Raw genomic sequence first — 27,392 nt, 5'->3', positions numbered from 1 at the left:
TTCATTGAAACTAATCCTTTAAAAATTTAATTCTCACTAGCATCAAAAATACTCTTACAAAATTATATTCAGAATTTTGTCAAGTGTTTCTCTGCTAACAGTTGTCTCAAAACCAATCAAAAGCTTTACTTACGCTTTCTTGGGAATAATACTCTGATATTTATATTAAGTGATCCTATATTTTTCACTATTAAAGCTTGCACTGAAGTGTGTTTGCAGTAATTAGTACAGTTCCTTGGTTAGTTAAATGCTAGTTTCCACCAGTTTGAACTTGTTTTAAATAAAAATTAATGCCCAGTCATAGAAAGTCTCTGGCATTTTGTGTGATTGTGCCCCAGGTTTACAAAGTTCATTGTTCAGGATCTGTAACCTAAGTTTTGTTGGAAACTAGGCAGTCTGTAATATTTTCTTTAGTTAGTCTGGATGGCATTAGTCTTTGTGTTAGTCCCTGAGAAGGATTAAGATCAGGTTTAGTCCTTCCATCCCACCACTCCCTACAGTGTTGGTAGACAAGCTATTTCTGTCGCTTCACAGAGAAGTCAGGAGCTACTCTTTTCAAAGTTGCTGGCTTTATCGTTGATAGGCTGTTCATCTCCAGATTTTTCCTCAAATGATGAAAATTGATTTGAGACCTCTATTGGTCTCAACTCATGGAAATTCTTAGAAGTACAGAACATTTTTTCAGGGTTTTTCTGTTTTCTAAATGCTGTTGCTCTTCTAACCCACTCTTAGTTTCTGCCTTTTCTGTCTTCATACCTTCTTTTTCTTGCCCTTTTTCAGCAACCTTGTTAAGTTCAGATAATTCCTCTCATTGCACATCAGATATCTCATGAGATATCAGAGAACGTTTGGCTCTTGAACAGTAAGAATCAAAGGAATATTGCATGGCTGTTTTTTTTTCTCCAGCAGTTATATGTCTAGTTGTGTCCGTGTTCATGAAGTCTTTGACACTGGTAGCTTTAGGTTTTCACTCTTTCTTTTATAGGGAAGATGTCTGCAAAATATGAAGTTGTTTGGAGTGCTCACTTTTACTTGTCCTCTCTCTGTTTTGTTGTTAGTTTAGGTGTGTAACATAGAAACTGTAACTGTATTGCTACTTCAGAGGATATGCAGTGATCATACAGCTATGGTGACTTACTTGAATTACTAGTTAGTTTAATAAAATATTTAGACCTTAGCAAGAAGTTGTGGAATGAGTTGTGTTATGTCACAAGACTTTGGACAAAAGTATTAGGCATACCTTGTCTGCAAAGAGTCAGCAATTCCATTTGCTTCTGTCCATGTTCAGAAACTTAGTTTATTGGCATTTGACCTCTTGAGTATGTTGGACTAATATACACGCACAGGCAGGATAGAAAGAAACTATATTACAGTTTTCTTTGATTTTTTTTTTTTACATGTGTTTGAATCAAGTGACACACTAGATATGTTTTTGTGAGAGAAAATGGACACAATAAATCTATTTTTATAGGTGTAAAGGTCTCAACAATAAATATTTTTGACAGGTGTCTAGTAATGGATTTTATTCTTCCAAAATAAGTGTATAAATTTAGCTTTTCAAATAACGTGTTAGAAATACATAGGATCATTTAGGTTGGAAAAGACCTGTAAGATCATAGAGTCCAACCATAAACCTGGCACTGCCTAGTCCATCACTAAACCATGTCCCTAAGCACCACATTGACGTGTCTTTTAAATACCTCCAGGGACGGTGACTCAACATGCGTGCATGCACTAAATTTTAAGAACACAAAACCACACTGAGATGAATGAATAAATAAATTGTTAATAAGTCATTAAGATATTAATCAATTAATACTATAATAGCAAATATATTGTTGATAAATTAATTTTATTAATAAAATAATACTTTATTACACAATAAAATTATAATAATCTTAATAAGTAGATTAATTTAAATGACATGGTCATTTTATTTAAGCATTAGCACAGAACAAAAAATGTTGTTTCCCAAAACATGTCTTACTGTATATTTCTCAGATTCCAACTTACATTTTTCTGTCACCTTCTTTAAGTGTTTATTCTTTGCATTTATTAGCCATTCATAAACTGGCAGGTTATTTACTCTAGATTTCCTACTTTTTTGAATGTTTAACAATATTACCAGCGAATTCCCATTAACTTTGGGTTTCCTAATGTGAAAAGGACTCTGAAGTTTTGTCTGTAGCACAAATAAATTCATCTTTGAAACATTTCTGTGTGTTTCAGCCGTTTTGCAAATCAGTGGAACCTGTTTGTGGACATAACGGAGAAACCTACAGCAGTGTCTGTGCTGCCTATTCCGACCGTGTGGCTGTTGACTATTACGGACACTGTCAGGCTGTAGGTGTTCTCTCAGACTATGGTTTTCATACAGAATGTGCCTTTGTTAAATGTCCCCAGCTTTCTGCTACTGGCTGCAAACCAGTTATTGCACCAGGTATGTTAATTCGCTGTTGAAATTTACTGTAGACAGGAGAGAGTTTCCAGGCTCCGTGTATAAATCAGTGTATATTTGGAACAAAACTTATGCTTTAAAATATTGTCTTCCATAATGTCTTTGAGACATCTAAGAGAAAGGATGAAGTAGAGATCCTTCATCCTTAGGGCTAGAAGGACTCAGCTGAGTAATTCTGAAGTGGAAAGGCCTTGGCTTTAGGAGTCGTGCCCCTTCAATCTTTAGGAACTTGCAGTTGTCCCCATAGGACTGGTTTGGGAGAAACGACTGCGGTCTGTGGTGTGTAGGGTAGAATGTCACTGGGAATTGGACAAGTAATTTTTCGAAAGTGGCAGCACAAATACCACACTGGAATGCCAGACTATCGTCAGAGTTCCCAGAAGAACAAAAATTATATTTAATTAGAAGACAGAAGAAGATACCATATGTATTTACAGTACTGTGAAAGAGGAAAACAGTACGAATAGTTTTGCAGTTTTGCTGTTTTGAACTGTTTTTTTACTATTTTCACAAATACTTCCTTTATGAAACAGGCAATAACTAATCACAGGTAATACACAGAGCAAGGAATGCTCAGTTTTCAAAAAGAAACAGTTTTATGAATTTTTCTCATTCACTGCTTTGAAAAAGGGTCTTTGTGCTTTGGTATTAATTTAATAATGTCAAAGTCACAAATGTGAATTTATATATACTAAGTTGGGGGTGGGAATTAAATACACAGTCATGGGTTGAAAGTTGAAATATTAGCCCTTTGGTTTCTGAGATAGTGAGGAAAAACTGTAGGAGAAATACGACATGCTTCTGTATTAAACACAGATCTGTCAGACAAGCCCTTCTTCTCTCCCATTATATAAAGATTCTAAGCTCCAACATGGTATAACTGCATAAATTAACTTTTGCAGTGTACATAATTGTTTTCTGTCATGTCCTATCTCTTTCAGCTCTTTAAATCATCATTTCTGCAGTTGCGTATGCATGCATCCATACAAAACCTTGTCTTGTAGTATACAAAGTGCCTGTGGTTTTTAGCTTACAAAAATGTATCATCTGGAAACAAATGAAAATTCATCTGGTTGCTTCATGTCGATAGTAGTAAATGTTTGTTGAAAGGTGACTGCTTTTGCATTATAAATTTTTTTAATGTTAAGAAGTCTTAGAAATCGTGCAATTCTGCTATCAGATTGAAAGATTCACTTTGCTTTGGCAGTTCTACTGTTTTCATTCTCAGTCAATGTTCAACTTTTGACCTCTGCTTACCTAAAAGTAAAAAGACCATTTGCTTTTATTCATGAGATATTTTTTTTTATTCACATAGGAGCCTGCTGTCCACTATGTGCTGGAATGCTGAGAATATTATATGACAAAGACAAGCTGGATACTTTTGCAAGGGTAAACAGTTTAATCGTGCCTTATGTTAAGTGGTACATGGTAAAGTCAAGTTACTGTATACTCTCTTCTGAAAAGTTAACACATAAAACCAATTATTTTTCAGCAGATAGTGTGGGATTTGATTTTTTTTTTTCTTTATACTGTTTATACTTTCCTTTATTTCTTAATATCAGGCATAGAAATTGAATTACAATGCAAAGCAAAACAGAATTAGAATAGGCACAAACAAGCACATTCGGGTTTTCAGTTTAAATGACTTGTCATAGTAAAGACAAGTGATACGGGAACTGAATCTATTTCATGGTAGTAATAGAGTGGATATTTGTTATTTATGGCCTTCTTGTTAAGATTTTTCTTCTAGCTCGCTATTTCCTAATGCAAGTAACTTAGTTCTGACATTGCCTTATGTTTAAATTGGATTGTTTTACAGTCTTTGGTTTATCTAGACAGTAGTCACTGATTTTGCTGCTCATCAGCTAAAATGTTGGGTTTTAATTTAACATCTCTGTAAGTTAGACACTAGTGTCCTTCATTGCTGCTCTTTAAAAACCTTTCAAAGTAAGATGGATCTTCTGATGTTGATTGTCTGTCACTGGACACAACATACTAGGCCCAGACTCCCCATGTGATGTATAAAAGGATGGCTCTTTATTGACCTCTGCTTTTATGCTTCAATATATGGAACAGAGCAGAACGCTTGATTTTTGGCACAACATCACAAGATAGAGCAATATGATGATGATGCCGAGTGAAGCAAAACAATTAATGTTTGCATCTGCACATGATTTTAATTTTTTTAAATATCAACAAGAAAGATAATTTCCCCAAAACGGTATAAAACTACATTAACCTATTTATATGTTTAGAAGTGGAGAGAGTTAGCTCTTGTTGTAAAAAGCACAGAAAAAATCAGTTTCAACAGGACCCCTAGAGGGGTCTAGTCCAACTCCCTGCTCAAAGCAAGGTTAGATCAGCTTGGACAGCTGAGTTTTTTAAAACCTCTATGAGCGGAGATTCCACAAGCTGAATGCTGCTGGACTCTCTCCAGTTCGGCAGCACGGCCAGAGGGGAACTGGGGAGTATATAAATAAAGGGGGACATTGACTTCTACTGGTTCTGTTCTTGCTGTTGCAGCCCAGTGTGTGGTTGGCTTTCATCTCAAGGGCGTGCTGCCAATTGATGTTCTACGGATTTCCTCTCAGAGATTTGTGTGTGTGTGTGTGTGTGTGTGCGCGCGCGTGCGTATTAACCAATTTTGCTGAGTAACAGTGTCTCTTGGGTCATGACAGCATCCTGGAATGTCTTCCACTTGTCACCTCTCTGTATCAGGGGCATGGTGACCACTGCAGCTTCTCGGTTAATATGTTACAACACGTGGCTGTGAAGAAGAATTTTTAGTTTTAAGTTAAAAGGCAGCTTTCCAGTTAAAGAAATTTATTGGACTTATTCAAGTAGTTGGTGATAACTTCACTACTCTCCTCTCACCTACTAAGTATGCTAATACCTGGATTAGGGTACGTAGTAGTTGTCTACTTCTTTTTTCCCCTCTCTTTTTTCTTCCCTTTGTCACCACAGTCTTGCTGACTTTCTCTTCTCCTGCTCACCTAACACCATTATACACAGTCTTCAAGTTTTCAGAACTCATATATATAAATATGTATATATATCTTCACATTTAAAATATGTGATGTCTCAAACATTCAAGTCAGCATTCTGTCAGCAAATACTAGAAATTACAGATGTTTGAAGCTCTGTGGTTTGGAAACTTCAATCATGGGTCATCCAATAAGCCCCCAGAGATGGTCACAGCCGCCTGGAGACTGTGCACGGTGTGACGCTGCCCTGAGTATAGAGAGTTAGAAGCTCTGTGCCTTTGTTATTCCAGTGTGGGTCAGAGGATAGCTAGCGTCTCATAATAACGCAGTAGAAGAAGCCCAACTGTGTATTTGAATAGATTTTATACCTTTGTCATCTACATTAAATTAATGTTAATGACGTCGATCTCCTCTGATTCCATCAATAAAACGATAGGATTGGTGTGCAGCTCTTGCTTTTGACGGTGTACGTACACGTAGAGTGTACACAGCCATTGTACTGGAGATGCTTAAGTCTCAGATAAATGGAATCATTACCAGAAATGCTAGCATACACCTTAACCAGCCCGAGAGGGCAAGATGTAGTAATGTATGCCTGTTTTAGTTGAGACAGGTGGTTCATATGAGAAAAAAAATTGCTTCAATTACTGAAGAGTTCTATAAACCTGACTCTTTTTTTTTTCTTTTTTTTTTCTCCCCCAGCCCCTCTGGCCTTTTCTGTAAAGATAGCAGGAAACAAAAGTCAGCATCTACTCAGAGCAAAGAAACATTAGGGATCTGCTAAGATTCTGATCTATTAGATTTCTAATCTAAGACATTAAAATCCAAGTTTGACACTATTGGTAATCTTTAAAGTATGCATGTGCTTCTGTTTTAAGACTGTTTAAACAGGGTTTGCTGATCAGTCACCATGTCAGCCTACATTTTAATGGGGCTATGACAAGGAGATCCCTCAAAGATCTGGTAAATAAGTGTTGTGTGACACCTTTCAAACTTTATTCGTGTAGTCTAGTTGCATTTCCCAGATTTCCATTCCTGTACCAGTTGTCTTAAAAGAAATGAAGCTACAGTAGGATAAGAAGGATGGATCTCTTGCAGCTAAAGCTAGAAAACAGAACACAGCAGAATGACCAGAAATCACAAGTAAACTATTTGTGTTGGTATGTGTACTGTTCAACACATCCAGAAGTGACCTGGAAAAATAAGGTGTGGCAGTCTTTAAAGAGACTGAGCATCTATGGTCAAGTTGTTCTTTGTCGGATACAGAGAGCAGAACAGAGAAAAGTATATTTACCTGGTAGTTACGTAGTCATCTCGTAATGTCACATGTTCTGATATATACAGACACATACCTGTCTTCACAAAGCCATAGCTCTTCATTTCTGGTGTCTCTTGGAACAGGTTCTGTGCCGGTGAAGGAGTGCCAGCTGGTAGGGCTGCTCTGCCTCTTGTTTCCCAGCATGGGAATACAAGCCACTGTAACAGAGAACCGTTTACGTTATTTTGAGGGACGTGATACATTTACACGCTAACCATGAAGGTGGAGAACAACACCTATCAAAACCGTGGTTAATTTAAGAAGTAGAATGCTTTCTCCCCTTCTTCCTTTCCCTTTTTTAAGTTTTGGGGTAGTTCCGTTTTGGTTGGTAGGTTTTTTTTCTAGAGAGTAAAAATGGGTAGTTTAAGTGGCTGAAACAAATTTTCTGGCATGACGTAATGTTAGTAAAACTGAAGAGGAGAGAGGTAATTTTGCATAATATCACATCATCCACTAAGTTCTTTCTTTTCTTCCAGGTAACAAATAAAAAGCCTATAACAGTACTTGACATACTTGAAAAAATACGCCTGCATGTCTCAGTGCCACAGTGTGATGTGTTTGGATACTTAAGCATAGAATCCGAAATTGTAATTCTCATCATTCCTGTGGATCAGAACCCCAAACCATTGCAGGTAGACTATGATGTTATTTCATTTACCCAGCATGGATTTCCTTTCTTTTTATATGTGTACACTTCACTGTTTTCAATATAGCGGTTTTAAAATTGTGCATTTTCCTGTGTACTGAGTACAAGGGGATTTCTCTAGTGACTCAAATCTGAATAGCTAGGATTACGGACAGCAAAATGTGTCTTGAGAATCCTGCTTTTCTGATAAGAGGCTTTTGAGTGTGGGTAATAACAGGAGGGAGGTGAGGGAACGCCAAGGGTAGAGTAGTATGATTTTTGTTTTAAAATTAATAAATGCAGAACCCTCAACTTTCTATGGCTAAAATAACAGAAAATACAAACTGAGGAAAACAAATAAATTAATGAATGACTTCTTAATTTAATATGAACTGTATATTAAATGCAAACCTGCGTATGAAATGGTACTCCTTTGTATGGTGTGATGGTTAAAAGCAGATTGAAGTATATGTGATATTAGGTTGAAGCACATCATACACATTGATAACGTCAATGTGCACAATGTATTAATGTGATAAGCAGTAGCTCATACCAAAGAGGATGTTCTGAGACCATCCTGGCTTTGATATTCCTTTCCACCTTGTGGTAAAAAGTGCTGGGAGATCCCAAAATGCTGTTACGACCTTAAAAAGGAAATAACGTTACAATAAGCTTCTCAGCTTGCTGTGTCGTAGCTGCATGTTCCCAGCATGCTAGCAAGCAAGAACCTAACGCTCACAGTACTAAACTCTAAAGGTAAAACAACAAATGCAGCTCAGAGTTCTTACAGTATTTTCTTAGGAGCAGTTCAGAGCAATAGAAGCAATGATTCGGCTATGTATTACGTTATTATTGTCTTGGAGATGTTGCTTCATTTTCACTTTCTGCCTGTTAACCTGTGCAAGACCAGTGAGGAGATCATCTTCCTATTAAAAGGAACATAATTCTTGCCATTTTGTAGTTGTTTCTAATAGTCTTGCCGGGCCCTGTTGACGGCACTTCATAACGACATCCCTTTGGAGATCAGGTGTTCTGACTGGTTCATTCTGTTACCCGACGTGTTGACGTGTACTAGTGTAACATGAAGTATTTAGTTTTGAAAAGGAAGGGGAGAGAAAACCTGCCCACGATCTCTCTCTTGTCTTTTAAAATACAAACAGAATTCTGGCCAGTTAATTTCCTGTTGTTTATTTTATATTGACAGCTGCTTCCCGTTTCCATTTTATTTCTAGAGTCCATGCTCGGTATTGTTTCTGGGGATGGGCTAAAGTTATGGTATAGTTTGAGGGGAATAGAGTCACTGCCATGAACTTTGGAAGCTGCGATATCTGAGAGGGTAGTTGTTTCTCTGGCAGATGTACTGCGTGTATTTTGCTTGCCCATGCTACCGGAGCAATCCCGTTGTGTCCAGCTCGGCTCCAACTTGTGTCTCCTCCTTTAGCAGAAGTAGCCCAGAACGTTACCAGGACTTAGGAAACAAGGTCTTGAGCCTTGCCAATCTGGTCAGCTCTCACTCCATCTGCAGGAGGTGCTGTCAGACTCCTGGGGAGAGGAGGACTCCCTGAAATCAGAGAGGCCACCTGAAACCAGGGAGGAGCTGCTCATCTCACTGGTGACACCCGTTGCTGAGCTAGAAGTTCCTCAACTTTCAAAGCTTTGGGAACGCCCGTATTAAGTTTGCCAAGTTAAAACTTCACCAGAGGCAGCTTCCACAGTTGTTAAAGAGACTTAGTACTAAATTGATTCCTGGGTTGCAGTATAAAGTAAGGTGGAAAAAAATGAATTTTTCTAACATAAATTCATAATTATCATCCTGTCAGTGGGGGAATGGAAACCTGGGTTTTCTCAGGTTTTCCTGTTACTTCCATTCTTCTCTTCCCTTCCCATTAAAAGAAATCAGTTTTCCCTGATTTAGAAGAAAAAGCCCAATAAGGAGAAAATTCTGATTTTTTTTTTTTTTTTTTTTTTTTTTTTTTTGACTGCTGCAGACTTCAAGGCAGTATCTTGGTCGATCAGGAAGGAAGTCCTCAGTTTCTCAGTTTTAGAGGCACTTACTTTAGTTATAATTTACTGTGAGCTTTTTGGCATTGCCATTCAAAACACATCACCCACATTAACTTGTATGTAGCTTCCTTCCTTCCCTTTTGCTACTTCTCAGGGCTTCCACAGTAGTTTTCATAGTACTATGGCAAGATCTCCAATGACAAGAGATAAGATCTGTGATAAGAGCTCCAATATGTTTTTCAAAGAAATACAAAAGTGGTATAAATCTTACGTGCTGATGGGAATAACTGAGATTTTCTTTCCTGAATTGTGCCATCTAGCAACATTTATGCATTGGCATGGCAAGAAGAGAAGTAATAACTTTTTTTTTTTTCTTTCCTTAGATCGAAGCCTGCAATAAAGAAGCAGAAAAGATAGAGTCGCTGATAAATTCAGACAGTCCAACATTAGCTTCACATGTACCGCTGTCAGCCCTGATTGCATCTCAAGTACAAGTTTCATTTAGCATTTCTTCTCCTTCTGTTAAAGTGGTGCCTGTTCTGCACTCCCTGTTCATAAGCCTTTTATTCACCTTGTCGGGATTAATATATTATATATAACTGCTTAGAAAATATGCATAAGTATGGCGGTGGTTTCTATTGTGAAGGACATTCAGAATTGTTGATCACTGAACCAGAAAACAAAAATTGTAGAAGATCTGATGAACTAATATTTTTCAATGAAGAACTAAAAGTATTTGGAACTAGTATTTTTCAATGAAGAACTAAAAGTATTTGGAATGACGCGAAAAGATGATTCGTTTATTCGTTACTAGTCAGATGACTGTTTTCAGCACAATTAGATTGTTTTCCATTGATCTTGGAAACATAAAAATACTCTGGAAGGTTCTGACATTATGGATCTATGATTTTTTTGCAAGAAGAGATCTTATAGAGTTTTTTTTCAGCAATGAACAAAATAGTGTTTTGAGTTTGTTAAAGAATGTTAATTTTATTTTATTCAGATGCATATCAGTGACAACGAAAAGCATGCACATATTTTTAAACATCATTTTCGGAAGAAAAAAAAATTGCTGCTACTTACTTACCTTACCAAAAATTTAAGAGTTTATTCTCGTGTAAATACGCTTTCATATTTTATTATGAAGAAAACTAATTAGCCCTGGGCCTATTTCAGTAGACGTCTTTGCTTGGACTAGTGAAGATTTGCAGGACATGGGGCTCAGTGCTTGTAAAATGACAATCAAGCTCTATACTAGTACCTGACTTCAGTGAAGAAATATGTTCTTTTTATAGTTTTGTACATTTCAGAATCTCGTATTGGATGCAAAATTATAAAGAATCTCAGTATCTGTATTTAAGTGCCATTTAAAATATTGCAGTATTTGCATGTTATCTGATGAAATTTATACTTTAAATGTTTATACAAACAGTATGTTTTATTACTTATTGTATTTTATGCACCTGACCTTAGCCTACATGAAGTATTTTATATCAGTATTATGATAGCCAACTTTTGAAGTATATAAAGAAAAACTTATTTTTGCCAAAATGCTGAACTTTGAAAGAAAGCACTGAAAACTTTTTAAACATGTATGTTGTTGTAGCATGTTTGTAGCAATTATTTTCTGCTAAATCTTTTAAATGCAAAAGTATTAAAGCTTTTTATTTTAATAAAACGCTTTGTCACGTGTCCTTGTATACAAATGCATGTAATTTCATAGAATTCTGCAATACAGCATAAGCGTCTTTCTCTCTCAAATCAACGTTTAAAATTAACTGCGATGACATATATTGGTGACTCACACAGTTTAAGGTTTCCAAAGAAAGTACATTTCAAGGGGGCTTTTACCAAATCCGTGCCACGTGCACGTAAGTTTATGCTGTGAGTGGCAGACTTGATTTCCAGGGAGGTGGTGGAGTCACCATCCCTGAATGTGTTTAAGACTCATTTAGATGTGGTGTTAAGGGATGTGGTGTAAGGGAGAACTTTGTAGAGTGGAGTTGATGGTTGGACTCGATGATCCCAAGGGTCTTTTCCAACCTAAATGATTCCATGATTAGCTATAGAAGAATGTCGATGTCCTTATGGGACCCTCTTGGGTGAGGCTACAGTCAGCCTCAGTTTTGCTTTGGAAGAGACTTCTCTCACCTACAGCTAGAAATCTGCACAACTGTTCAGGACAGAACTACTGCCTTATTCGTCCCTAAACTTTAGGGCTCAACCTCCTCCAAAGCGAACTGCGTGACTAGACGTGTGCCCTTGCAAGCTGGCAGAGCAAGTTTCTTCGAAGCCTCCATCAGTTGCTTTTCTAAGCCTGGCATCTCTGTTATTTATTGTCTCTTAATGAGTGAAAAGCACTTATTTTAAGCGCAGTTGTACTCTGCATATATAGTTTCTGAGTACTTTTGGTTGATTGAGTACAAATGCAGACAATCTTCGGAAGTGTTCTTGCCAAATAACGCCAGGAAGACTCACGCGCATAATCATCAAAGTCCGGATACAAAAAACTTGTTGAATGTGTTGAAAATCCATCTGTTTCTGAAATTTCTTCTTTAGAAACTTGGACGCAAGAGCATAATGAATGTATTCAGAAAGCTTTTTGAACTGAAATGGCTTAGATGATCTCACCAGAACTGCAAGCAATTCAGATGGTTTATTGAATTCCTTAATTTTTCCAAATCATTAGCAAGTGTCTCTTCAACATGTAGCCTGCTTAGCATTTAGCTGAAACAATCCAATGACTACTAAAATGAAAGGAATTTTAAATGTCGTAAGAAAATACATATCTATATATATTAAAAAAAGTCTTAAGAAAATACATATCTATATATATTAAAAAAAGTCGTTAAGAAAATACATATCTCTATATATATTAAAAAATGTCGTAAGAAAATACATATCTATATATATTTTTTTAAAAATGTAAGAAAATACATATCTATATATATATTTTAAAAAATGTCGTAAGAAAATACATATCTATATATATATTTTAAAAAAGACTTAAGAAAATACATATCTATATATATATTTTAAAAAAGACTTAAGAAAATACATATCTATATATATATTTAAAAATGTCGTAAGAAAATACATATCTATATATATATTAAAAATGTCGTAAGAAAATACATATCTATATATATATTTTAAAATGTCGTAAGAAAATACATATCTATATATATTTAAAAAGTCTTAAGAAAATACATATCTATATATATAAAAAAGTCTTAAGAAAATACATATCTCTATATATATATATATAAAAAAGTCTTAAGAAAATACATATCTATATATATATATATGCGCCACATTGGAAAAATTTGAAGTTTAAAAATATACTTTTGTGGAACAGAATATAGAGTGATATTTGGGGTTTTTTACAGCTGTGAAGACTTTCTTCAATGAAAGATAATAGCAAAAAAAGTTGCCTGAGTTTGTATGATGAATCTAGAAAAAGCAGAATTTAAGCCCAGAGATTTTTGAATTCACATATGAGTGTCCAGTACTTGGTAGAAAAGAGTGAAGATTTTGAGTGGCTACGTTAAATATGTACAGAACCAATGAGATTTCATATAATCCTAAATTCTTGATCATAAGTCCAGCATCCAAAGAGTTCAGGGCTTAGGTTCTTTTTGCTGGATGAACAAAAGTACTTACGGACTTTCTCGGTTTTCTCAAGATCTCAGACTACCTCAAATGAATGGAGAAACTATTTACTTACGGGTTTGAATTCAAGCAAACTAGGAGAAAAGATGGAAGAAACCAAGCCCAGTTTTACTTGAAAGTTATGAAATTGGAACCTAATGGGGACAAATTTGATACGGGTTTCAGATGAGTTTTCCATATAAGTGCTAATGATCTGCCACCATCTGTGTGGAAATCTGGGTTAGTTTAAGCAGGAATGGAAAGAGCAGGAGGGCGCTTCAAAGCAGCACAAGTCTGGTTGTTACTTTTATAACAGGACTCAGCTGAAACATTTACAAAACATTGTTTTCTCGCCTGCTGAAAACCAGAGTTTGGGTCAGTACATGGCTGCGGAGGGATGCTTGGGTTCTGCGGCAGTTCGGCCCTTCCCAACTGGGCGGCAGTGAAGGGGAGATGCCAGCACAGCCTGTTTGTACACCCCTAGGAGCGCATCAGCCCCAGGGGCAAATACCGCTGCAAATAAGAGCAAGGGGTTTCTGGCTTACGCTTTCTGCTGAGTTTGGAGTCCAGCAGGAGCTGGGAATCTCTGAATGAATTTTCAGAGAAGGTGAGAAGTTCTGTGAGAGGGCGTGAAATCGGCGCTTAGAGCCGCAGTGTCACTTCGTGGCCCCGGTCTTCGCTCATGCTCTTAGTTTTATGCTGCTTTACCCAGTGGCATAACTTGGCGCTTTGAGCGTGTGTGTCTTGGTTGAAAGGTCAAGTGTTATTTCTACATCCTTACTGAGTGTTTTGGCACTTGTCCAGGTCTTCCTTTCACACATAGCAAAGCATATTTCGGAACTTTTCAACACAACCACTATTTCTAGGAAGCCCAGGGGGGATTTAGAGGAGTTTCCCACTTTAGACAGCCTTTCTCACAATGTAAACATTAAAGCCTTTAGAATATATTTAAATACTTTACACTAATATAAGTTTTATTTAAATTACAAATGATAAAATAGACTTCTGCAAGCAGAACATAGTAACAGCTTTTATGATCAGTAAGTTCTTCATCTTCTTCTTGGACTCTCCAGTTCCTCCAGAAGGGAGGAAAATAAAATCACACCTTTACGTTAGTCCGTTATTCTCAAACTCCTGGCTACTGTTATTTAGAAATAGATCCATGTATTTTAAGTTCATCTAGTTTTAGCGCGTTATTGCTAAACAATCCTGTGCACTGACAGCCCCCGCTTCTGCATTCTTCAACAAGAGCAAAGTTACAGTCAAAAATGTTAATTTGAGACACTTTGAAGGAGACTCACCCAAAAGGCAAAGGTATAAAATGTTTAAAAAGTAAAAGCTATTGTAAAAGGGTGGGGTTTTTCCTTACAATTCCTTGGACGTAAAGGATATTCTCCATATCCTTGGAGAATAAAAAATAAAGGATAGCCTTTCCTGAGGATGCAAGAACTCATGAAATAATGCAGTAACCTTATGATGAGTTACATAAAGAACGTTTAACTGTGAATTGTTGGTTAAATGATTAGAACTGTGCTCTTCAACATATATGTAAGAGCACAGTTCTGATTACTTTATACATACATAGATACAACATATCTACAGCTATAACATATCTATGAAGCTATAAATGACTTTCCAATTTTTTTTTATTAACAGACACCTGTTAATCAGATCTCAGTCCATTCTTAAAACGGAATGAATCGGTTCTTCCCCAAAAGTATTCTCCGGTTTGCTTTCCTCGAAGCTGGTTTCTGCTTCATTCTGCATTTCTGCCAGGTCCAGTGAGGGGAGTAACCTGAGCCAAAGGGTGTTGGTGGTTCTGTAACTCTGACAGTACTTAGCAATCCAAGAGAATCTCGCTGTAAAGAGCAGGCCTTTTCTTTTGGCAAATTATTTTTGTTGTGTTTGTCAAATTATTTTTGTTGTGTTTGGCAAATTGTCTCGGTTTACTCCTTCGTGCCTGGATCTCAGCATCAGCTGCAATATATCCAGAGGTTTTCAATCTCTTTTTTCAGTTCTGATTCTCCTCCTAAGCTAGTGTTCTTCTAAAGCACTTCTGAATAATCCTAGAGGGTTAAATTATTTAAATAGCAGGTTAGGATATACAGCAGAACCAGAGTTTTTTTTGCAAAGCCTTCTCACCAGTGCTGGTGTGGCAGGTTTCCAATGAAAGCCTACTCTTCAACTTGGTGAGAACACAATTCTACGCTTTTGCTGACAGTGGAATGAGTGGATGGTAACCCATCCACCCAAGTAGTAATAACTTACTACTGTTTTGTGTATAAATTTATTATTTAATCCATTTTTTAATTGCAGCAGCAGGAGTAATACTAGTAAGTATGTATAAAGATTACTCACATGCACATATATATACACACATCTGCGTATAAACATTTATCTCACAGTGGCCTGTATCAGCCTCTTCAGGAAGAGCACATTTGGCCGTTGTGGAGAATTTAGTGATTTATTTTAGGAAAGAATCCACATTCTGTGAGTTAATACTTTTAACTTTGGATTTCAAGTACAAAGAGCAATCAAAGATGCGGGATCAATCTGTTTGATCTGTTCGGTAAGTTATACGCAGCGTTGTCTAGCTATAAGTGTGCAAAAAGGTTTGAAGGATGCCTCTGGATTGTTGTATTCTAAAATGCACCCATCAGCAGCAGTTCATTTTCCTCTGAGTTAGCAACACTCTGGTTCCCCCTGGTCAGGGCCAGAAAAGCAGCTTCCAAGTACCAGTGCGGGCGCTGACATTAGTCATTGACATTATCGACCGCCAACCATCCGCAGAAGTTCAGTTCCTCTGGCAGGAGAGAGTAACTTTAAATATTTGTAGCCATTAATTGCTTGCAGAAACTGAGTTGTTGCCAGCGAGGCTGTGGTTGTATCGTCATTAGCAATGGCTGTGCGCACTGGCAGCTCAGCTGAGCGCTGACTTCATCCAGACCAGGAGTAGGCACCTGACTACACGCTCCTGACTTGGCCAGAATACAAGATCTGGCAAAGTGCACTCCAGCCCAGAAAGCCAACCGCGTGCTGGGCTGCATCAAAAGCAGCATGGCCAGTAGGGCGAGGGAGGGGATTCTGCCCCTCTGCTCCGCTCTGGTGAGACCCCACCTGGAGTACTGTGTCCAGCTCTGGAGTCCTCAGCACAAGAAGGACATGGACCTGTTGGAATGGGTCCAGCGGAGGGCCACAAAGATGGTCTGAGGGCTGGAGCACCTCTGCTATGAGGACAGGCTGAGAGAGTTGGGGTTGTTCAGCCTGGAGAAGAGAAGGCTCCGGGGAGACCTTAGAGCCCCTTCCAGGCCCAAAAGGGGGCCTACAGGAAGGATGGGGAGGGACTCTTGGTCAGGGAGTGTAGTGATAGGACGAGGGGTAACGGTTTCAAACTGAAGGAGGGTAGATTTAGATTGGATATTAGGAAGAAATTCTTTATTGTGAGGGTGGTGAGGCACCAGAACAGGCTGCCCTGGGAAGCTGGAACTGGGTGATCTTTAAGGTCCCTTCTAACCTGAACCATTCTATGATTCTATGATCCAGCAAGCAGCCCATCTGGTTTTTATGCTGGAAAACAAATGCCGTCGTAAACACATTCTCTGTGCACGTGCTAAATCTGTCAGGTTGTGCGTTTTGCTTTTTTTAACAGATTTAAAGTGGCAATGACAACTCTGGATGAGCAGCTCATGGCTTTTTGTGGCGTTTTCTTAAGTGCTGCTCAGACCTGTAATGCTGGACTTAACCGTGTCCCAGAAGCGCAGCTTTAAGGGCTCATTCAAGACCCAGATGAGTCAAAGATGTGAAAGTGCAAATACACATGCACATGAAGGCGAAGTAACTTAGGTTTTGACTTTCCCAAGCAATATGTGGAGGATGTGTGTCTTTTTGATTTCTGACTGCTTCTAGTACGCTCTAAGACAACATGGATCCTTAATTCCAGTGCTGCGCTACACAGGTTTTATCAATACTAGCGCGCCCGCAAGTAACTAAAGTGTTGGATAAAATAATGTATTAAAAAAATTATCAGATGTGGCCTTCTCTGTGCAATGGAAACCAGTAGGTTTAGATTCCCTGTTTTCATAAATCTCATTTGATTGAAACTTGATTTTCTTAAAGGCATGGGATACCACCACAAAACCATAAGTTGGCATTTACAAAGCTTTTATGACTGAATTTTCTAGGGTTTTGTGTTGCTATTGTTTTTACTCCCCCCAAAAAAAGGCTATTTGGAATTGCTGATATTATTTCTTCAGCTTATGGTTAAAACAAGGCACTACGTAAATTACATGCCATGTCCCTTCATCGCTCCTCCTTGTTGCCGTGTGCTTCACTGCAGCATAGCGAAGACTATGGGCACTGGAAAAGTTTAGAGAATTGCTGGCAGAGTTAGTCACGGTCATTTTAACAATATGAAAACAGACGCCTATCTCTTCTTCCATATTCTTGGAGTCTTTCCACAATTCCTATCAGCACATAGCTCCCAGCTTTTTTTTTTTTTTCCCATTAGTTGCACTAACTGTGACTTGAACATTTACTTGTCAGTACAAATGAACAGTAGTGCGTGTATAGAAATGTTTTATTACCACAGCAGCTCTTTTCCTGTGTCCCATCAAATCGACTTGAAAATTGCAGAGTATTTAACTAAAAGTAAAATACCTCTCTTGACTCCAACCTGCAGTGGAAGCTTGTGTGTTAGCATCGCTAGTGTATCTATCTGTGGTTCTGCTGATGAATCCCACATTGCAAGTCACGAATTAAGTTTTCCAAGTCTTTTTTATTTTTTTTAGTTGTGTTTTTTTTTTCTCCAAATGAAACAACTGCTGTTGTTTCACAACTTTCCGTTTGAATTCTGATGCCAGACGCGGACTTCCCCTGCTTATGACACACTGTAAAAAAGAAGGAATTCGGTTAGCTATCTTCCAGTGTTTATCTATCTCAACACAGCTAGCAGTTCCTGATGCATTTAAAAGATGGTATCACAGTAACAGATACCTACTTCTGCGTAGTACAAGGTTTGCCCTCATTATTTTGCAACTAATGACCACCACGGTATTAACAGGGTATAGAGAGTTGTGACTCTAAACACTCCAATCACAATTTCGTGTGATTCTGAACACGTGAACACGTGTTCAGCTCTTCAGTCAAAGCCAGTGAAATTATGGCCTCTAATCATATCATGAAATGTATTAATTACAAAATACTGTCTTTCTAGCTTTAGAAGGTTACAACAGGAGCAACTACAGGCAGAAAGAGTCAGCGGAATGAAACCAAATACAGAATGTTTATTACAAACAGGAAAGAGAGATGGAAACTATTTCCATCCATATGGGATATAATGGGGATGCACCATCACCAGCAAGCTCAAGTGTTGAGTGATATTAGTTGTTTAGCATAAATACGTAAGTTTTAATTAGAATAAATTACTTAGGATTATAATATGGTTTGATTTGTGCTGTTTGCCTGGCTTTACTTAGCATGAGTAGCTAGCTTTGCTGAAGCCTATAGGCCATGATAGACTTATTTTTCTTAGTAATTTTCCTAGCAGCTGGTACAGTGCTGCATTTAGTCTTTTACTATGGGGAAGATGTTGATATCACACTGATGTTTTGATAGCGTGTTTACCAACTCTGGGACTCTTCAGTTCTCCACATTCTGCCAGTGCCTGCAGGGGCACAAGGAGTGTAAACCAGAAGATAAGGAGGCTCCAACCCTCATCTGAAACTGCAAATCAACAGGGTAAGAGCCTGCCTGCCTGGACACAGAAAAAGAATCCAATAAGATGTTAGAAGACCCCCAGACCAAAAGTCACCATTGGACTAAAAGAGGCGTGGACAACGTGTGAAGAGCACGTGGGGGGCGAGTGTATGGATCACAAGGGTATAATTGCCCAGGGATTTCTTTTTTCAGGGTCCCTCTCTTTGGAGGCACCCGGCCCAGGCTCTCCTTCCTGCTGTACCTTCCACTTAAATTATTTTATAAAATCCGATGCCTGAGACTCTGCTGCGGGAAACCTGGGGTCAAGCGCGTGCGCGCGTGCATCCGCCCTGCTGAGCCTGAAGCTGGGTTAACCTGCCTATCCTTTAAATATTCAAACCACAGAGGTCTGCAGCTGAACCAGCCACCCGTGGTTCCTATCTTGCCCGCGGAGAGAAATAAGCATTTTCAGGGTGAGTCAGATGGTGGTGTATTTTAAATATGTGTTGTAGGGTAAGAAAGATTGTGCTCTAGGAATGCCTGCCCGGTCAGAGGGGAGCTGCCCTCACTGCCCTAAGGAACAGTGCACGGGGTAACTCCTCAAGAGCGCGTTTCATTATTCTTAGAGTGATTATTTTTTTTTCTTTTTTTTTAGCCAGGTTTAAGCATACTCAAAAGTATGCAAGGGGTTGATTACAATCCGGTACTAACACATCCGTTGTGTTCACAGAGAGAAGTTTCTCTTGGCAAGCGTTTAAAAACTTCAGAGGCAAACAACATCGGTGTGGGCAAAGGCCAGAGACTCAGAAATTCTCTTTGAGCTTTTCACACCATTGTTATTGCATCAAGGATCTGGGTAGTACAGAAGCGCCACTTGAGGCACAAAATGTCACCATTACTGTGACCCGTCTTGCTCTGATGGTGTAACTCGTGATCCACCGTGGCTCATGTTCATTTTCTGCTATGCAATTAGAAGAAGCACGCTCATGCTTGCGCTCAACAAGTAAATAAAATAAAATAGCAAATACCCACGTCAATAAGCAGGCCGAGTTAACACCACCAGAACTAACTCCGGAAATGAACTAATTATTCAGTATTTGTTCTCAATGCCATAATAAAATTTCCAAAACGGAACAGTTCACCTGAGTTTCCTTTGTATGGCACTGTTGTTGTACATCAGACACGAGCTGATCCAGGTGAAGACGAAGGTGGCATGCGTGTAGCAACTGTGTTGTCCCGACATACTCTGATTTTTTTTAACAGCAGAGTAGATGTTTCATACTAGACCATAGCCAGAACATTTATTCTTAGTAAACGCGTGTGCAGCTGCTGATGATCTTTGATAACCTTTTTACTGCATACCGCAATAGACTTACATTATTATTGACAGATGCCAGTCTTCCAAGGACACATTCATAATCTGGCAAGGGACGCGAAGGGCGACCAAAAAACATTTTGACAAGTACATAAAAAGGAAAACTAGGGAAAACGTGGCCCCTCTGCGAAACGCAGCAGGGAGGGGCTGGTGACACAGGAGATGGACAAGGCCAAGGTACTCAAGGCCGCCTTCACCTCAGACTTTACTAAGACCAGGCTTCAGAAACTCCACGTGCCTGAGACCAGAGGGGAGGTCTGTAGCAGGGAAGACTTACTCCTCCTTGGTGGAGGAGCACCCAGTTAGGGCACATTTAAACGCAGTGGACATACATCAGCCCATGGGCCCAGACAGGTTGCACCCATGAGCATGGAGGGAGCCGGCAAATGGGCAAATGCCAGTGTGATGAAGGGGCTGGGGCATCTCACCCTTGAGGAAAGGCTGGGAGAGTGGGAACTGTTCAGCCTGGAGAAGAGAAGGCTAGAGGAGGAAGCAGGGGGAGGGATCACATCAACGTGTGTGGATGCTTGAAAGGAGGGAACGGAGAAGCGTGAGCCAGGGTCATCTCAGCAGAGCCTGCTGACAGGACAAGAGGCCACAGGCACAAATGAGAAACCCCAAATTCCATCTGAACACAAGGAAACACTCCTATTGTGAGACTGGTCAAGCCTGGAGAAGGTCAAGGTTGCCTGGAGAAGCTGAATAGATCATCCATCCTTGAAGACATTCAACACATGATTGGGCACAGTCCTGGGCTCTAGGTGGCCCTGCTTTGAGCAGGGGTTGGATTAGATGATCTGAAGAGGTCTCTTGCCGCCTCAACCATTGTGTGATTCCGTAATAAAGCTTGGAGAAGCTGAAAAGTAGCACTATACACGTTAACCATTTTGCTGGTCTCCTCATTTATTTTGCATTTTAAAAATGTGGCTAATTTCCAGTATTTGACACTCTGATTCATGCCATATTTTCTCTTTGCAAGTTAATTCCAGATCAACCACCCCATTGCAGCAACACATATCACGTAACAAATATCAGATACCTTTGCAATGTTTCACCTTGCGCATCCAACCCACCTGTAGCCATCCCACGGAGCGCTGTGCTGCATCCACCAGGGAGGTATTTGACACTGGCACCGACTCGGCAAGGAGGTTGAATTTGTCCAGTCCCTACCTGTCAGAATTAAAGTAGCTAAACATCCAGCAGCCCCCCTCTTGACAAGAACAAAAGCTCTGTGTATTACTATTACGATAGCTCTGTGGTTGAAAAGAGTCAAGTGAGTTGAAAATGTACTACACACATATTTCTCAAAGGTATGCATTTTTCCTTGTATGTTATGGCCCTTCCTGCAGTGTCAAATGAAAGGTCTTGCCTCAAATTCACAGGTTGGTGACTCACAGCCATAACCCAGCTATCTCTACTGTGAACATTTAGCACCCAGATCACTCCTCTAGGGTTCAGGATGTTCACTTTGGACTACTTGTGTTAAAACTTTGGATTTATTTTTTGTTTAAGGTTTGTTTTTATTTATGGCTTCAAAATGATAACCCTTTAATACAGAAATCTTCTACTCCCCAAAATTTGTATCATTTTCAGAGGATACTGCTGTTATGTCTTCAGCAACTCAAAAGATTTTTCGTAGATTGTATTACTGTGGTGATTTTTTTACAAGACGGATCTCGTATGCGCTAAGGGCCTTTTTAGAAATGCTTCTGCGGACTGTAACAGGAACTGAAAGCGGTTCCTAAGTCGTACGAGGTGTTTGGCTCAGATTTGTATTTGCTGAAGGCAGCATGCCAAAGTTTCTGAGAGGGAATATAACCTTCCTTGAATTCAATACAGAAAGAGCTAGGGACCAAGTGGGAAACATTTGTTTTGATTGACTCAAGGGGACATCATGCTCTTGTGGTTCTAAAACAAAACTTCAACCCAAAGATTAAAAATACAAACACTGGCCAGGGTTGTGTTCCCCACAGAAATCCCGTAGGTGGCATCACAGCAAAACTTTAACTACATTTCAGCTGCTTTTAATTTAGAAGGAATGCGACTGGTTTGGGATTTTTTTTTTTAATTTTTTTTTTTTTAAAAGCTAGCACTTTTCTACAGCTCCAGCTCTATCTTCTATGCCACTTCATTCTCAAAATCAAATCTGCACAGGCCCGATAAGTCTCTCTCGCTTTGCATAAATTCACTTTCTCCTGCCGATGGCCACCGGGAAGTATTCAGGACTGCTCCGAGAATGTAATTCTCTAGTACATAAACGGGAACGTTGCTTTTGAACAGCTTTTGAGAAGCTCAGCTGACATCAAGGACAGGTACGGATGTATTAAATTTTTGGCATGGAAATGAGACAAATCCATAACAATAATTTTTGTCACTAGCAATCTCCAAAGCTCATTTAACTGGGTATTTCAAGAGGCTCATCAGACATGGATAGGGAGATATATACACACTCTCTCAAGGTTTCAACCCTTGTGAGCAAAGAAGTGAATATTTTTAAGATTCTTGGAAAACCCTGGTTGTTCAGGGAACTCACGCGCACAGACATGAAAATACCGTGAATTACAGTAAATTCAGCATTATTGCCCTAATTCAAAGAAGGAAAACCAGCAAATGAGGAACTCAGGTGATGCCACCAGAGAAAACCAGAAAGGACAAGAGAAGCTAAACCTTCCACGGTGTGCTTGGCAATGTCACAGGCCCTGGACTGTTCGTCCAGCATTGTTTGTTTGCATGCAGAAGGAACGTCATGGATTACTAGTACATTAACATCTGAATCATAACCAGTAGACATCAGTACCATTTTGTCTCTGATATCAGGGGCTTCCACAGGGGGAGGACTGAGAAGATAGGTGAGGAGCCAAGGTGCACACGATCCAGGCCCCAGTTCAGAGAGCTGAACATCCTGCCCCGCTGCTGATGACCATCAGGGCGCAGCGACCCTCGCTCCAACTACAGCGATGTTGAACTGTTTGATGTGCAACCACCTGGGCACAACGTATACAACCTGCTGTTGAAAGAAAAGAAAAAAAGGATGCAAGTGGAGGCAGGGATGTCCTTAGGCTGAGCCTCAATTACGTGCCCGACCCAACCCTCTGCTTCTCCCTTGCAGCCCTCCCACGTGGTTTCTGGGGCTCCCTGCACTGGTTGCAGCGTGAGCGGATCATTCTCTGTCACGTTGTCTTTGAAACCCCCCCAGCTACACACACAGTGAGTCTCGAACTAAAAAAGCACCCAGTATCGCTCCCAGGATTTCTTCAGGCATGTTCTCCAGCAGAGGTCTCTCCTCTCAGAGACCTCCCACCCAGCTTCTGGAGGTCTCAAGCTACATAACCCCAGCGTTACAGACTGCAGCTCAGACCCCTCATGGACATGGGATAGGTGAGCAGAAGCTGACTTGTCATATGAGCACAAATGGTATATTTTTATTTAGCAGTACAGAGGGAAAGGAAGGAAAAGAAAAAAACAAACAAACAAACAAACAAAAAAACCCCTACCCTTACAGGGCTTATCACTCTTAGGGTGATAAGGTGACAGGGTTTGTCACCAACATAGTATTTCCAGCACAGCTCATCCCTCCTATCTCACCTGAGTCTGCTTATAGGGTTTGTGAATTCATCTGTCTAAAACTGCCTGTTTAAATCTTTGCCCTTCTGATTCCTTTAAAAATCCACCTTCTTCCACCTGCAGAGACGGAACAGGGCTGGCCCCACCAGCTAAACATCTTCTAATAATGATGTGTCTGTTAATTAAAAGTTTTATGGCTGCGGATTTCCCCAAGAGAAATCTGCATTTCTCAGCATGATATAAATACTCCATCTACAGCATGAAAATCTGACCAGCAAAACCAAGCAGATCTAACAACATTCAGTCACAAAGCAAAAGTTACGCATATAACAGAGATTGCGGGGACAGTTACCACTTCTCTTCCACCTACTTCAAAACCAATGGATAGAAAGTGTGAAAACCACACCAATACTTTCAGGTACTTCTATGCGCAGTGGATCTCACTGCCCCAGAGGTACATGTAGCTCAGGCAACAGAAACAGCAGGAAGCACACAGAAGCATCTACTCTGAGAAAATGTCTTATTTTTTTACAATACATGTCTCTGACAAGTTCTGTTCCCCCAGGAGCCTTGAACCTTGAGGAGGTTTTTATTGCTGTTGGTGTTGGTCCGGGTCATCCCCTTCTCCCCCAAAACTAAGGCATTCAGAATTGTACATGCAATTTTTTAAATAATTTTTGTTAGAATATTTTAAATTTTTATATAAGTATTCCACATTTTATTTCTTAGAATAATAAAATTTTGGAATAATTTTTATTAGAAAGCCTCTGGTCCAAGCTAACGCACCTGATAAAGAACAGAAAGGGTATCAGAAAAATCTGGTGGCAGATGTCTTTGCCCGCAAGAAGGACCTCTGCTCTGCCAGAGGAGAGGTGGACCTCCGGCAGCCCTGGGTCCCTTCGGCGCAGTGGCACCAGCCAAGCTCAGCCTCACGCCCCAGAGAGGGTCCCCCCATCGCACTGCCCACCCCCACAGCCCCCCGACATCCAGGGACCCCAGCTCCTCTTCGCATTCCTCACATCTGCAGGGACATGCTCAAACCTGCCTCGGGTCAAAACCGCATTCAGCAAAATCCAGGCCCTTCCAAACACGTGCCAGAGAGATAAAGCGAGTGCGAGCCCACCGCCCCCACAGATGTTTTGGAAACCCACCTGCAGAAGCCATCCCTCACGCGGCTTTTAGTGGGGAGCTCACGATCCCCTTCAAGACATCACTCCAGCCAAGGTGAAACGCACCTGCACGTCCTAACCACAGTAAGCACCCTGCCCTCGTTAGCTGGGCTTCCAGCCCATCACCAGGCTACGTCTTTTTGCAGCAGCTGGCAGATGGTTGTTCCAGGGGAGGCTGCCCCACGCAGTGCTACGCTTGCCACCAGCTCATTTCTGTCGTTACTTTCTGTCAGCTGGGCTCAGACATCCTCTGGAGATTCCCAGAGGCGCACACCAGCAGCCGAAATGCACGGAGTGAGGCCTCTGGAGGTCTGGCGGCAGCTGGCACAGCCGCTCAGCCTGGCGGACGCTCTCCAGAGATGGCGGAGGAAGCAGCTCAGTCGGCAGGAGAGGCCCTCACGCCCACCCCCAGTGCCGCTGCCAGGAACCTTCGCCCACCAAAAGGCAAGAAGCCAGGTCCTGAGCCTGGGCAGCCACCTCTGTTCTACCAGGTGCAGCCACCTCACACACCTCCCCTCAGCTAAAGTGCCCGTGCTTATCTCAAAGCCAGCTTTCCGCCCAAACTGCACTTGTTTCTGAACCTCATGGCCCTGACCCTAGCGCAGGTTCGGTAGGATGCCGGGCCGAGCGCACACATGGTCGCACTTTAACCTCAGCTTGTGCCAAGGTTACCCCTGGCCTTTAGCAGCGGCAGCCACACAGGTGAATCTGTGCTGGCTGAGCTTTCTGCACGCCTGTTTATAAATCGTGATGTTGTCATATGAAATCCCAGCCCTCAAGTTCTTCAAATACAATACCGGCTCTTCTCTACGCCAATGCTGCCTGACAGCTTTTCATCCAGTAACAAGTTTGGTTAATAGATTTGCACTTCTTGTATCATTAATACCATTAATAAGATCCATCCCAACTACTACCTTAAAATGAGCTGTTATTCCAAAATAAGCACACCAAGACAAGAGTAGATTCAGCTGCACTGCTCACGCTCTGCTAAGGCATGGTGCTTCATACAAGACAGTTGTTGATCAGCCCACCTTACACTTTTACCTCCGTCAAGGATCACATGCAATCGCTATAGCATTAATCAGACAGAACTTAATCCCGTGCAGGATCACACATACAGCAGACCACCAACGCTTTCAAGGGTAACTACCTGTTTTAGGGTAAGCAATGCCCTCGCAGCCCTAAATCTTTACCCAGATCAAGAGAGGAGACTGTTCTTAGCGCTCCGAAAAGCTTGTAATTGAGTCCTTGGTCTCTAGCATAGTGTGTGATGCCAGTCCCAGGACAGACAATGTTGCGTGTCTGTGCTATGCACGACGACTTCATAACTGAAGTGGTTAAGGGCGCTTGTCCTTCATGACCTAGAAATGATTTCACAACGCATGTTCCAGAACTAGGTCCTTACGTGCCAAAAACTGTATTCTCACAGAGGCTCCAACGGCATCCTTTCTGCACCTCCTTCTCTAAAAGGTGTCACTGCTGGCATACCATGTGCTGACAGTAACAAGCCCAGTCCACAAGAGAAAGTCTTCCACATCTCATACATGTTTTGGGAGCCGGTACCTACGTAAAAAGAGAAACAGTCACAGCTGCGGCTTGCCTGTCAAGATAGACAACTGAAATGAGAAATGAAATAAGTAGGCACTAAAGCAAGGTGTTAGGTCAGACTTTACATGCAGCACCACAAACTTCTGCTTCATTCCTGAATACCCTCAATTTGTCCTTTTCACGTATATTTTGCAGAGGAAGGAGTGAAAATTCTTCTGACCTTTAAAACAAGCCATGCACATTTTCTGAAGGGATTTTTTGGTTTTTTTTCCCTTGCATTAGACTGCAGCTTTTTTCTTTGTGTATCTGTACTTTGCTACTTAGCATCAAGTTATCTTTCCTAGAAAAATGTGTCCACGGTTAAGTTTGACAAACGTGTATTTGAAACTGGCACAGCCAGCTACAGTAGAATTACAGTTTTATAGAGATGGCTGTTTGGAATTGCACACCCAACATTATATTTAACAGCTACTTAAGTAAGCCCCTAAGCTTTCCTGAACAACTTAAAACAATGAAGAGGGAAAAAAAACCAGTCTGATGCAGTGGTGAACTATAGCATTCAACACAAGAATACAGTACTGAAAACCAATTACAAGGGTGTTTTGGCTTTTGTCCCCTACCAAAACATCCGTTTACCAACCAGTAACAACTTAACTCCCAGCACATGTATACAGAAGAAACACGACCAAGTCACATTATAATAATACGCCTTCCTGTTACATATTCAAACAGCATTATCAAACTATTTCACAAGCACAATTTTTCTGCTCAAAAATTCAAGACACCACAACAAAATAGTTCTCAAACAGAGACTTCTCCAGACCAATATATTTCAGATGCAGAATACACACAGGTGCGGGGTTTTTTTATATTCCAATAAAGAACAAGTACTTTCTACAACCATCCTGCAGACCAACCAGTATTTTTCACAACCGGACATCTTTTACAGTGGACCAGAGCGTCATCCACATGCTTTAAGGACGTGCATTCGGAAAGCTTGCT

At 40.3% G+C, this 27,392-nt stretch overlaps 1 protein-coding gene across 7 annotated transcripts in view; it reads left to right on the top strand.

The window, feature by feature from the left end:
- RECK (reversion inducing cysteine rich protein with kazal motifs) overlaps positions 1-11,019 on the top strand; it is a 74,208-nt gene extending 63,189 nt beyond the window's left edge. For 4 of the 7 annotated variants that reach the window (XM_054191928.1, XM_054191929.1, XM_054191930.1 and 1 more), the window contains 4 exons: positions 2,230-2,440; positions 3,774-3,847; positions 7,237-7,392; positions 9,773-11,017. In XM_054191928.1, coding sequence (XP_054047903.1) covers positions 2,230-2,440; positions 3,774-3,847; positions 7,237-7,392; positions 9,773-9,988 — 657 coding nt within the window. In that variant the 3' untranslated portion in view covers positions 9,989-11,017. Of the gene's footprint in view, positions 1-2,229; positions 2,441-3,773; positions 3,848-7,236; positions 7,393-9,772 lie in introns of all 7 variants that reach the window. The other 3 variants (XM_054191933.1, XM_054191934.1, XM_054191932.1) reach the window with 2 other exon arrangements.
- Positions 11,020-27,392: the final 16,373 nt, after the last annotated feature.

The sequence above is a fragment of the Rissa tridactyla genome, chromosome 2 (genome assembly GCF_028500815.1).
Source record: "Rissa tridactyla isolate bRisTri1 chromosome 2, bRisTri1.patW.cur.20221130, whole genome shotgun sequence".
Classification (NCBI taxonomy): domain Eukaryota; kingdom Metazoa; phylum Chordata; class Aves; order Charadriiformes; family Laridae; genus Rissa; species Rissa tridactyla.
The sequence above is the reverse complement of the archived record's forward strand: the minus strand, read 5'-3'. Positions and strand labels throughout refer to the sequence as shown.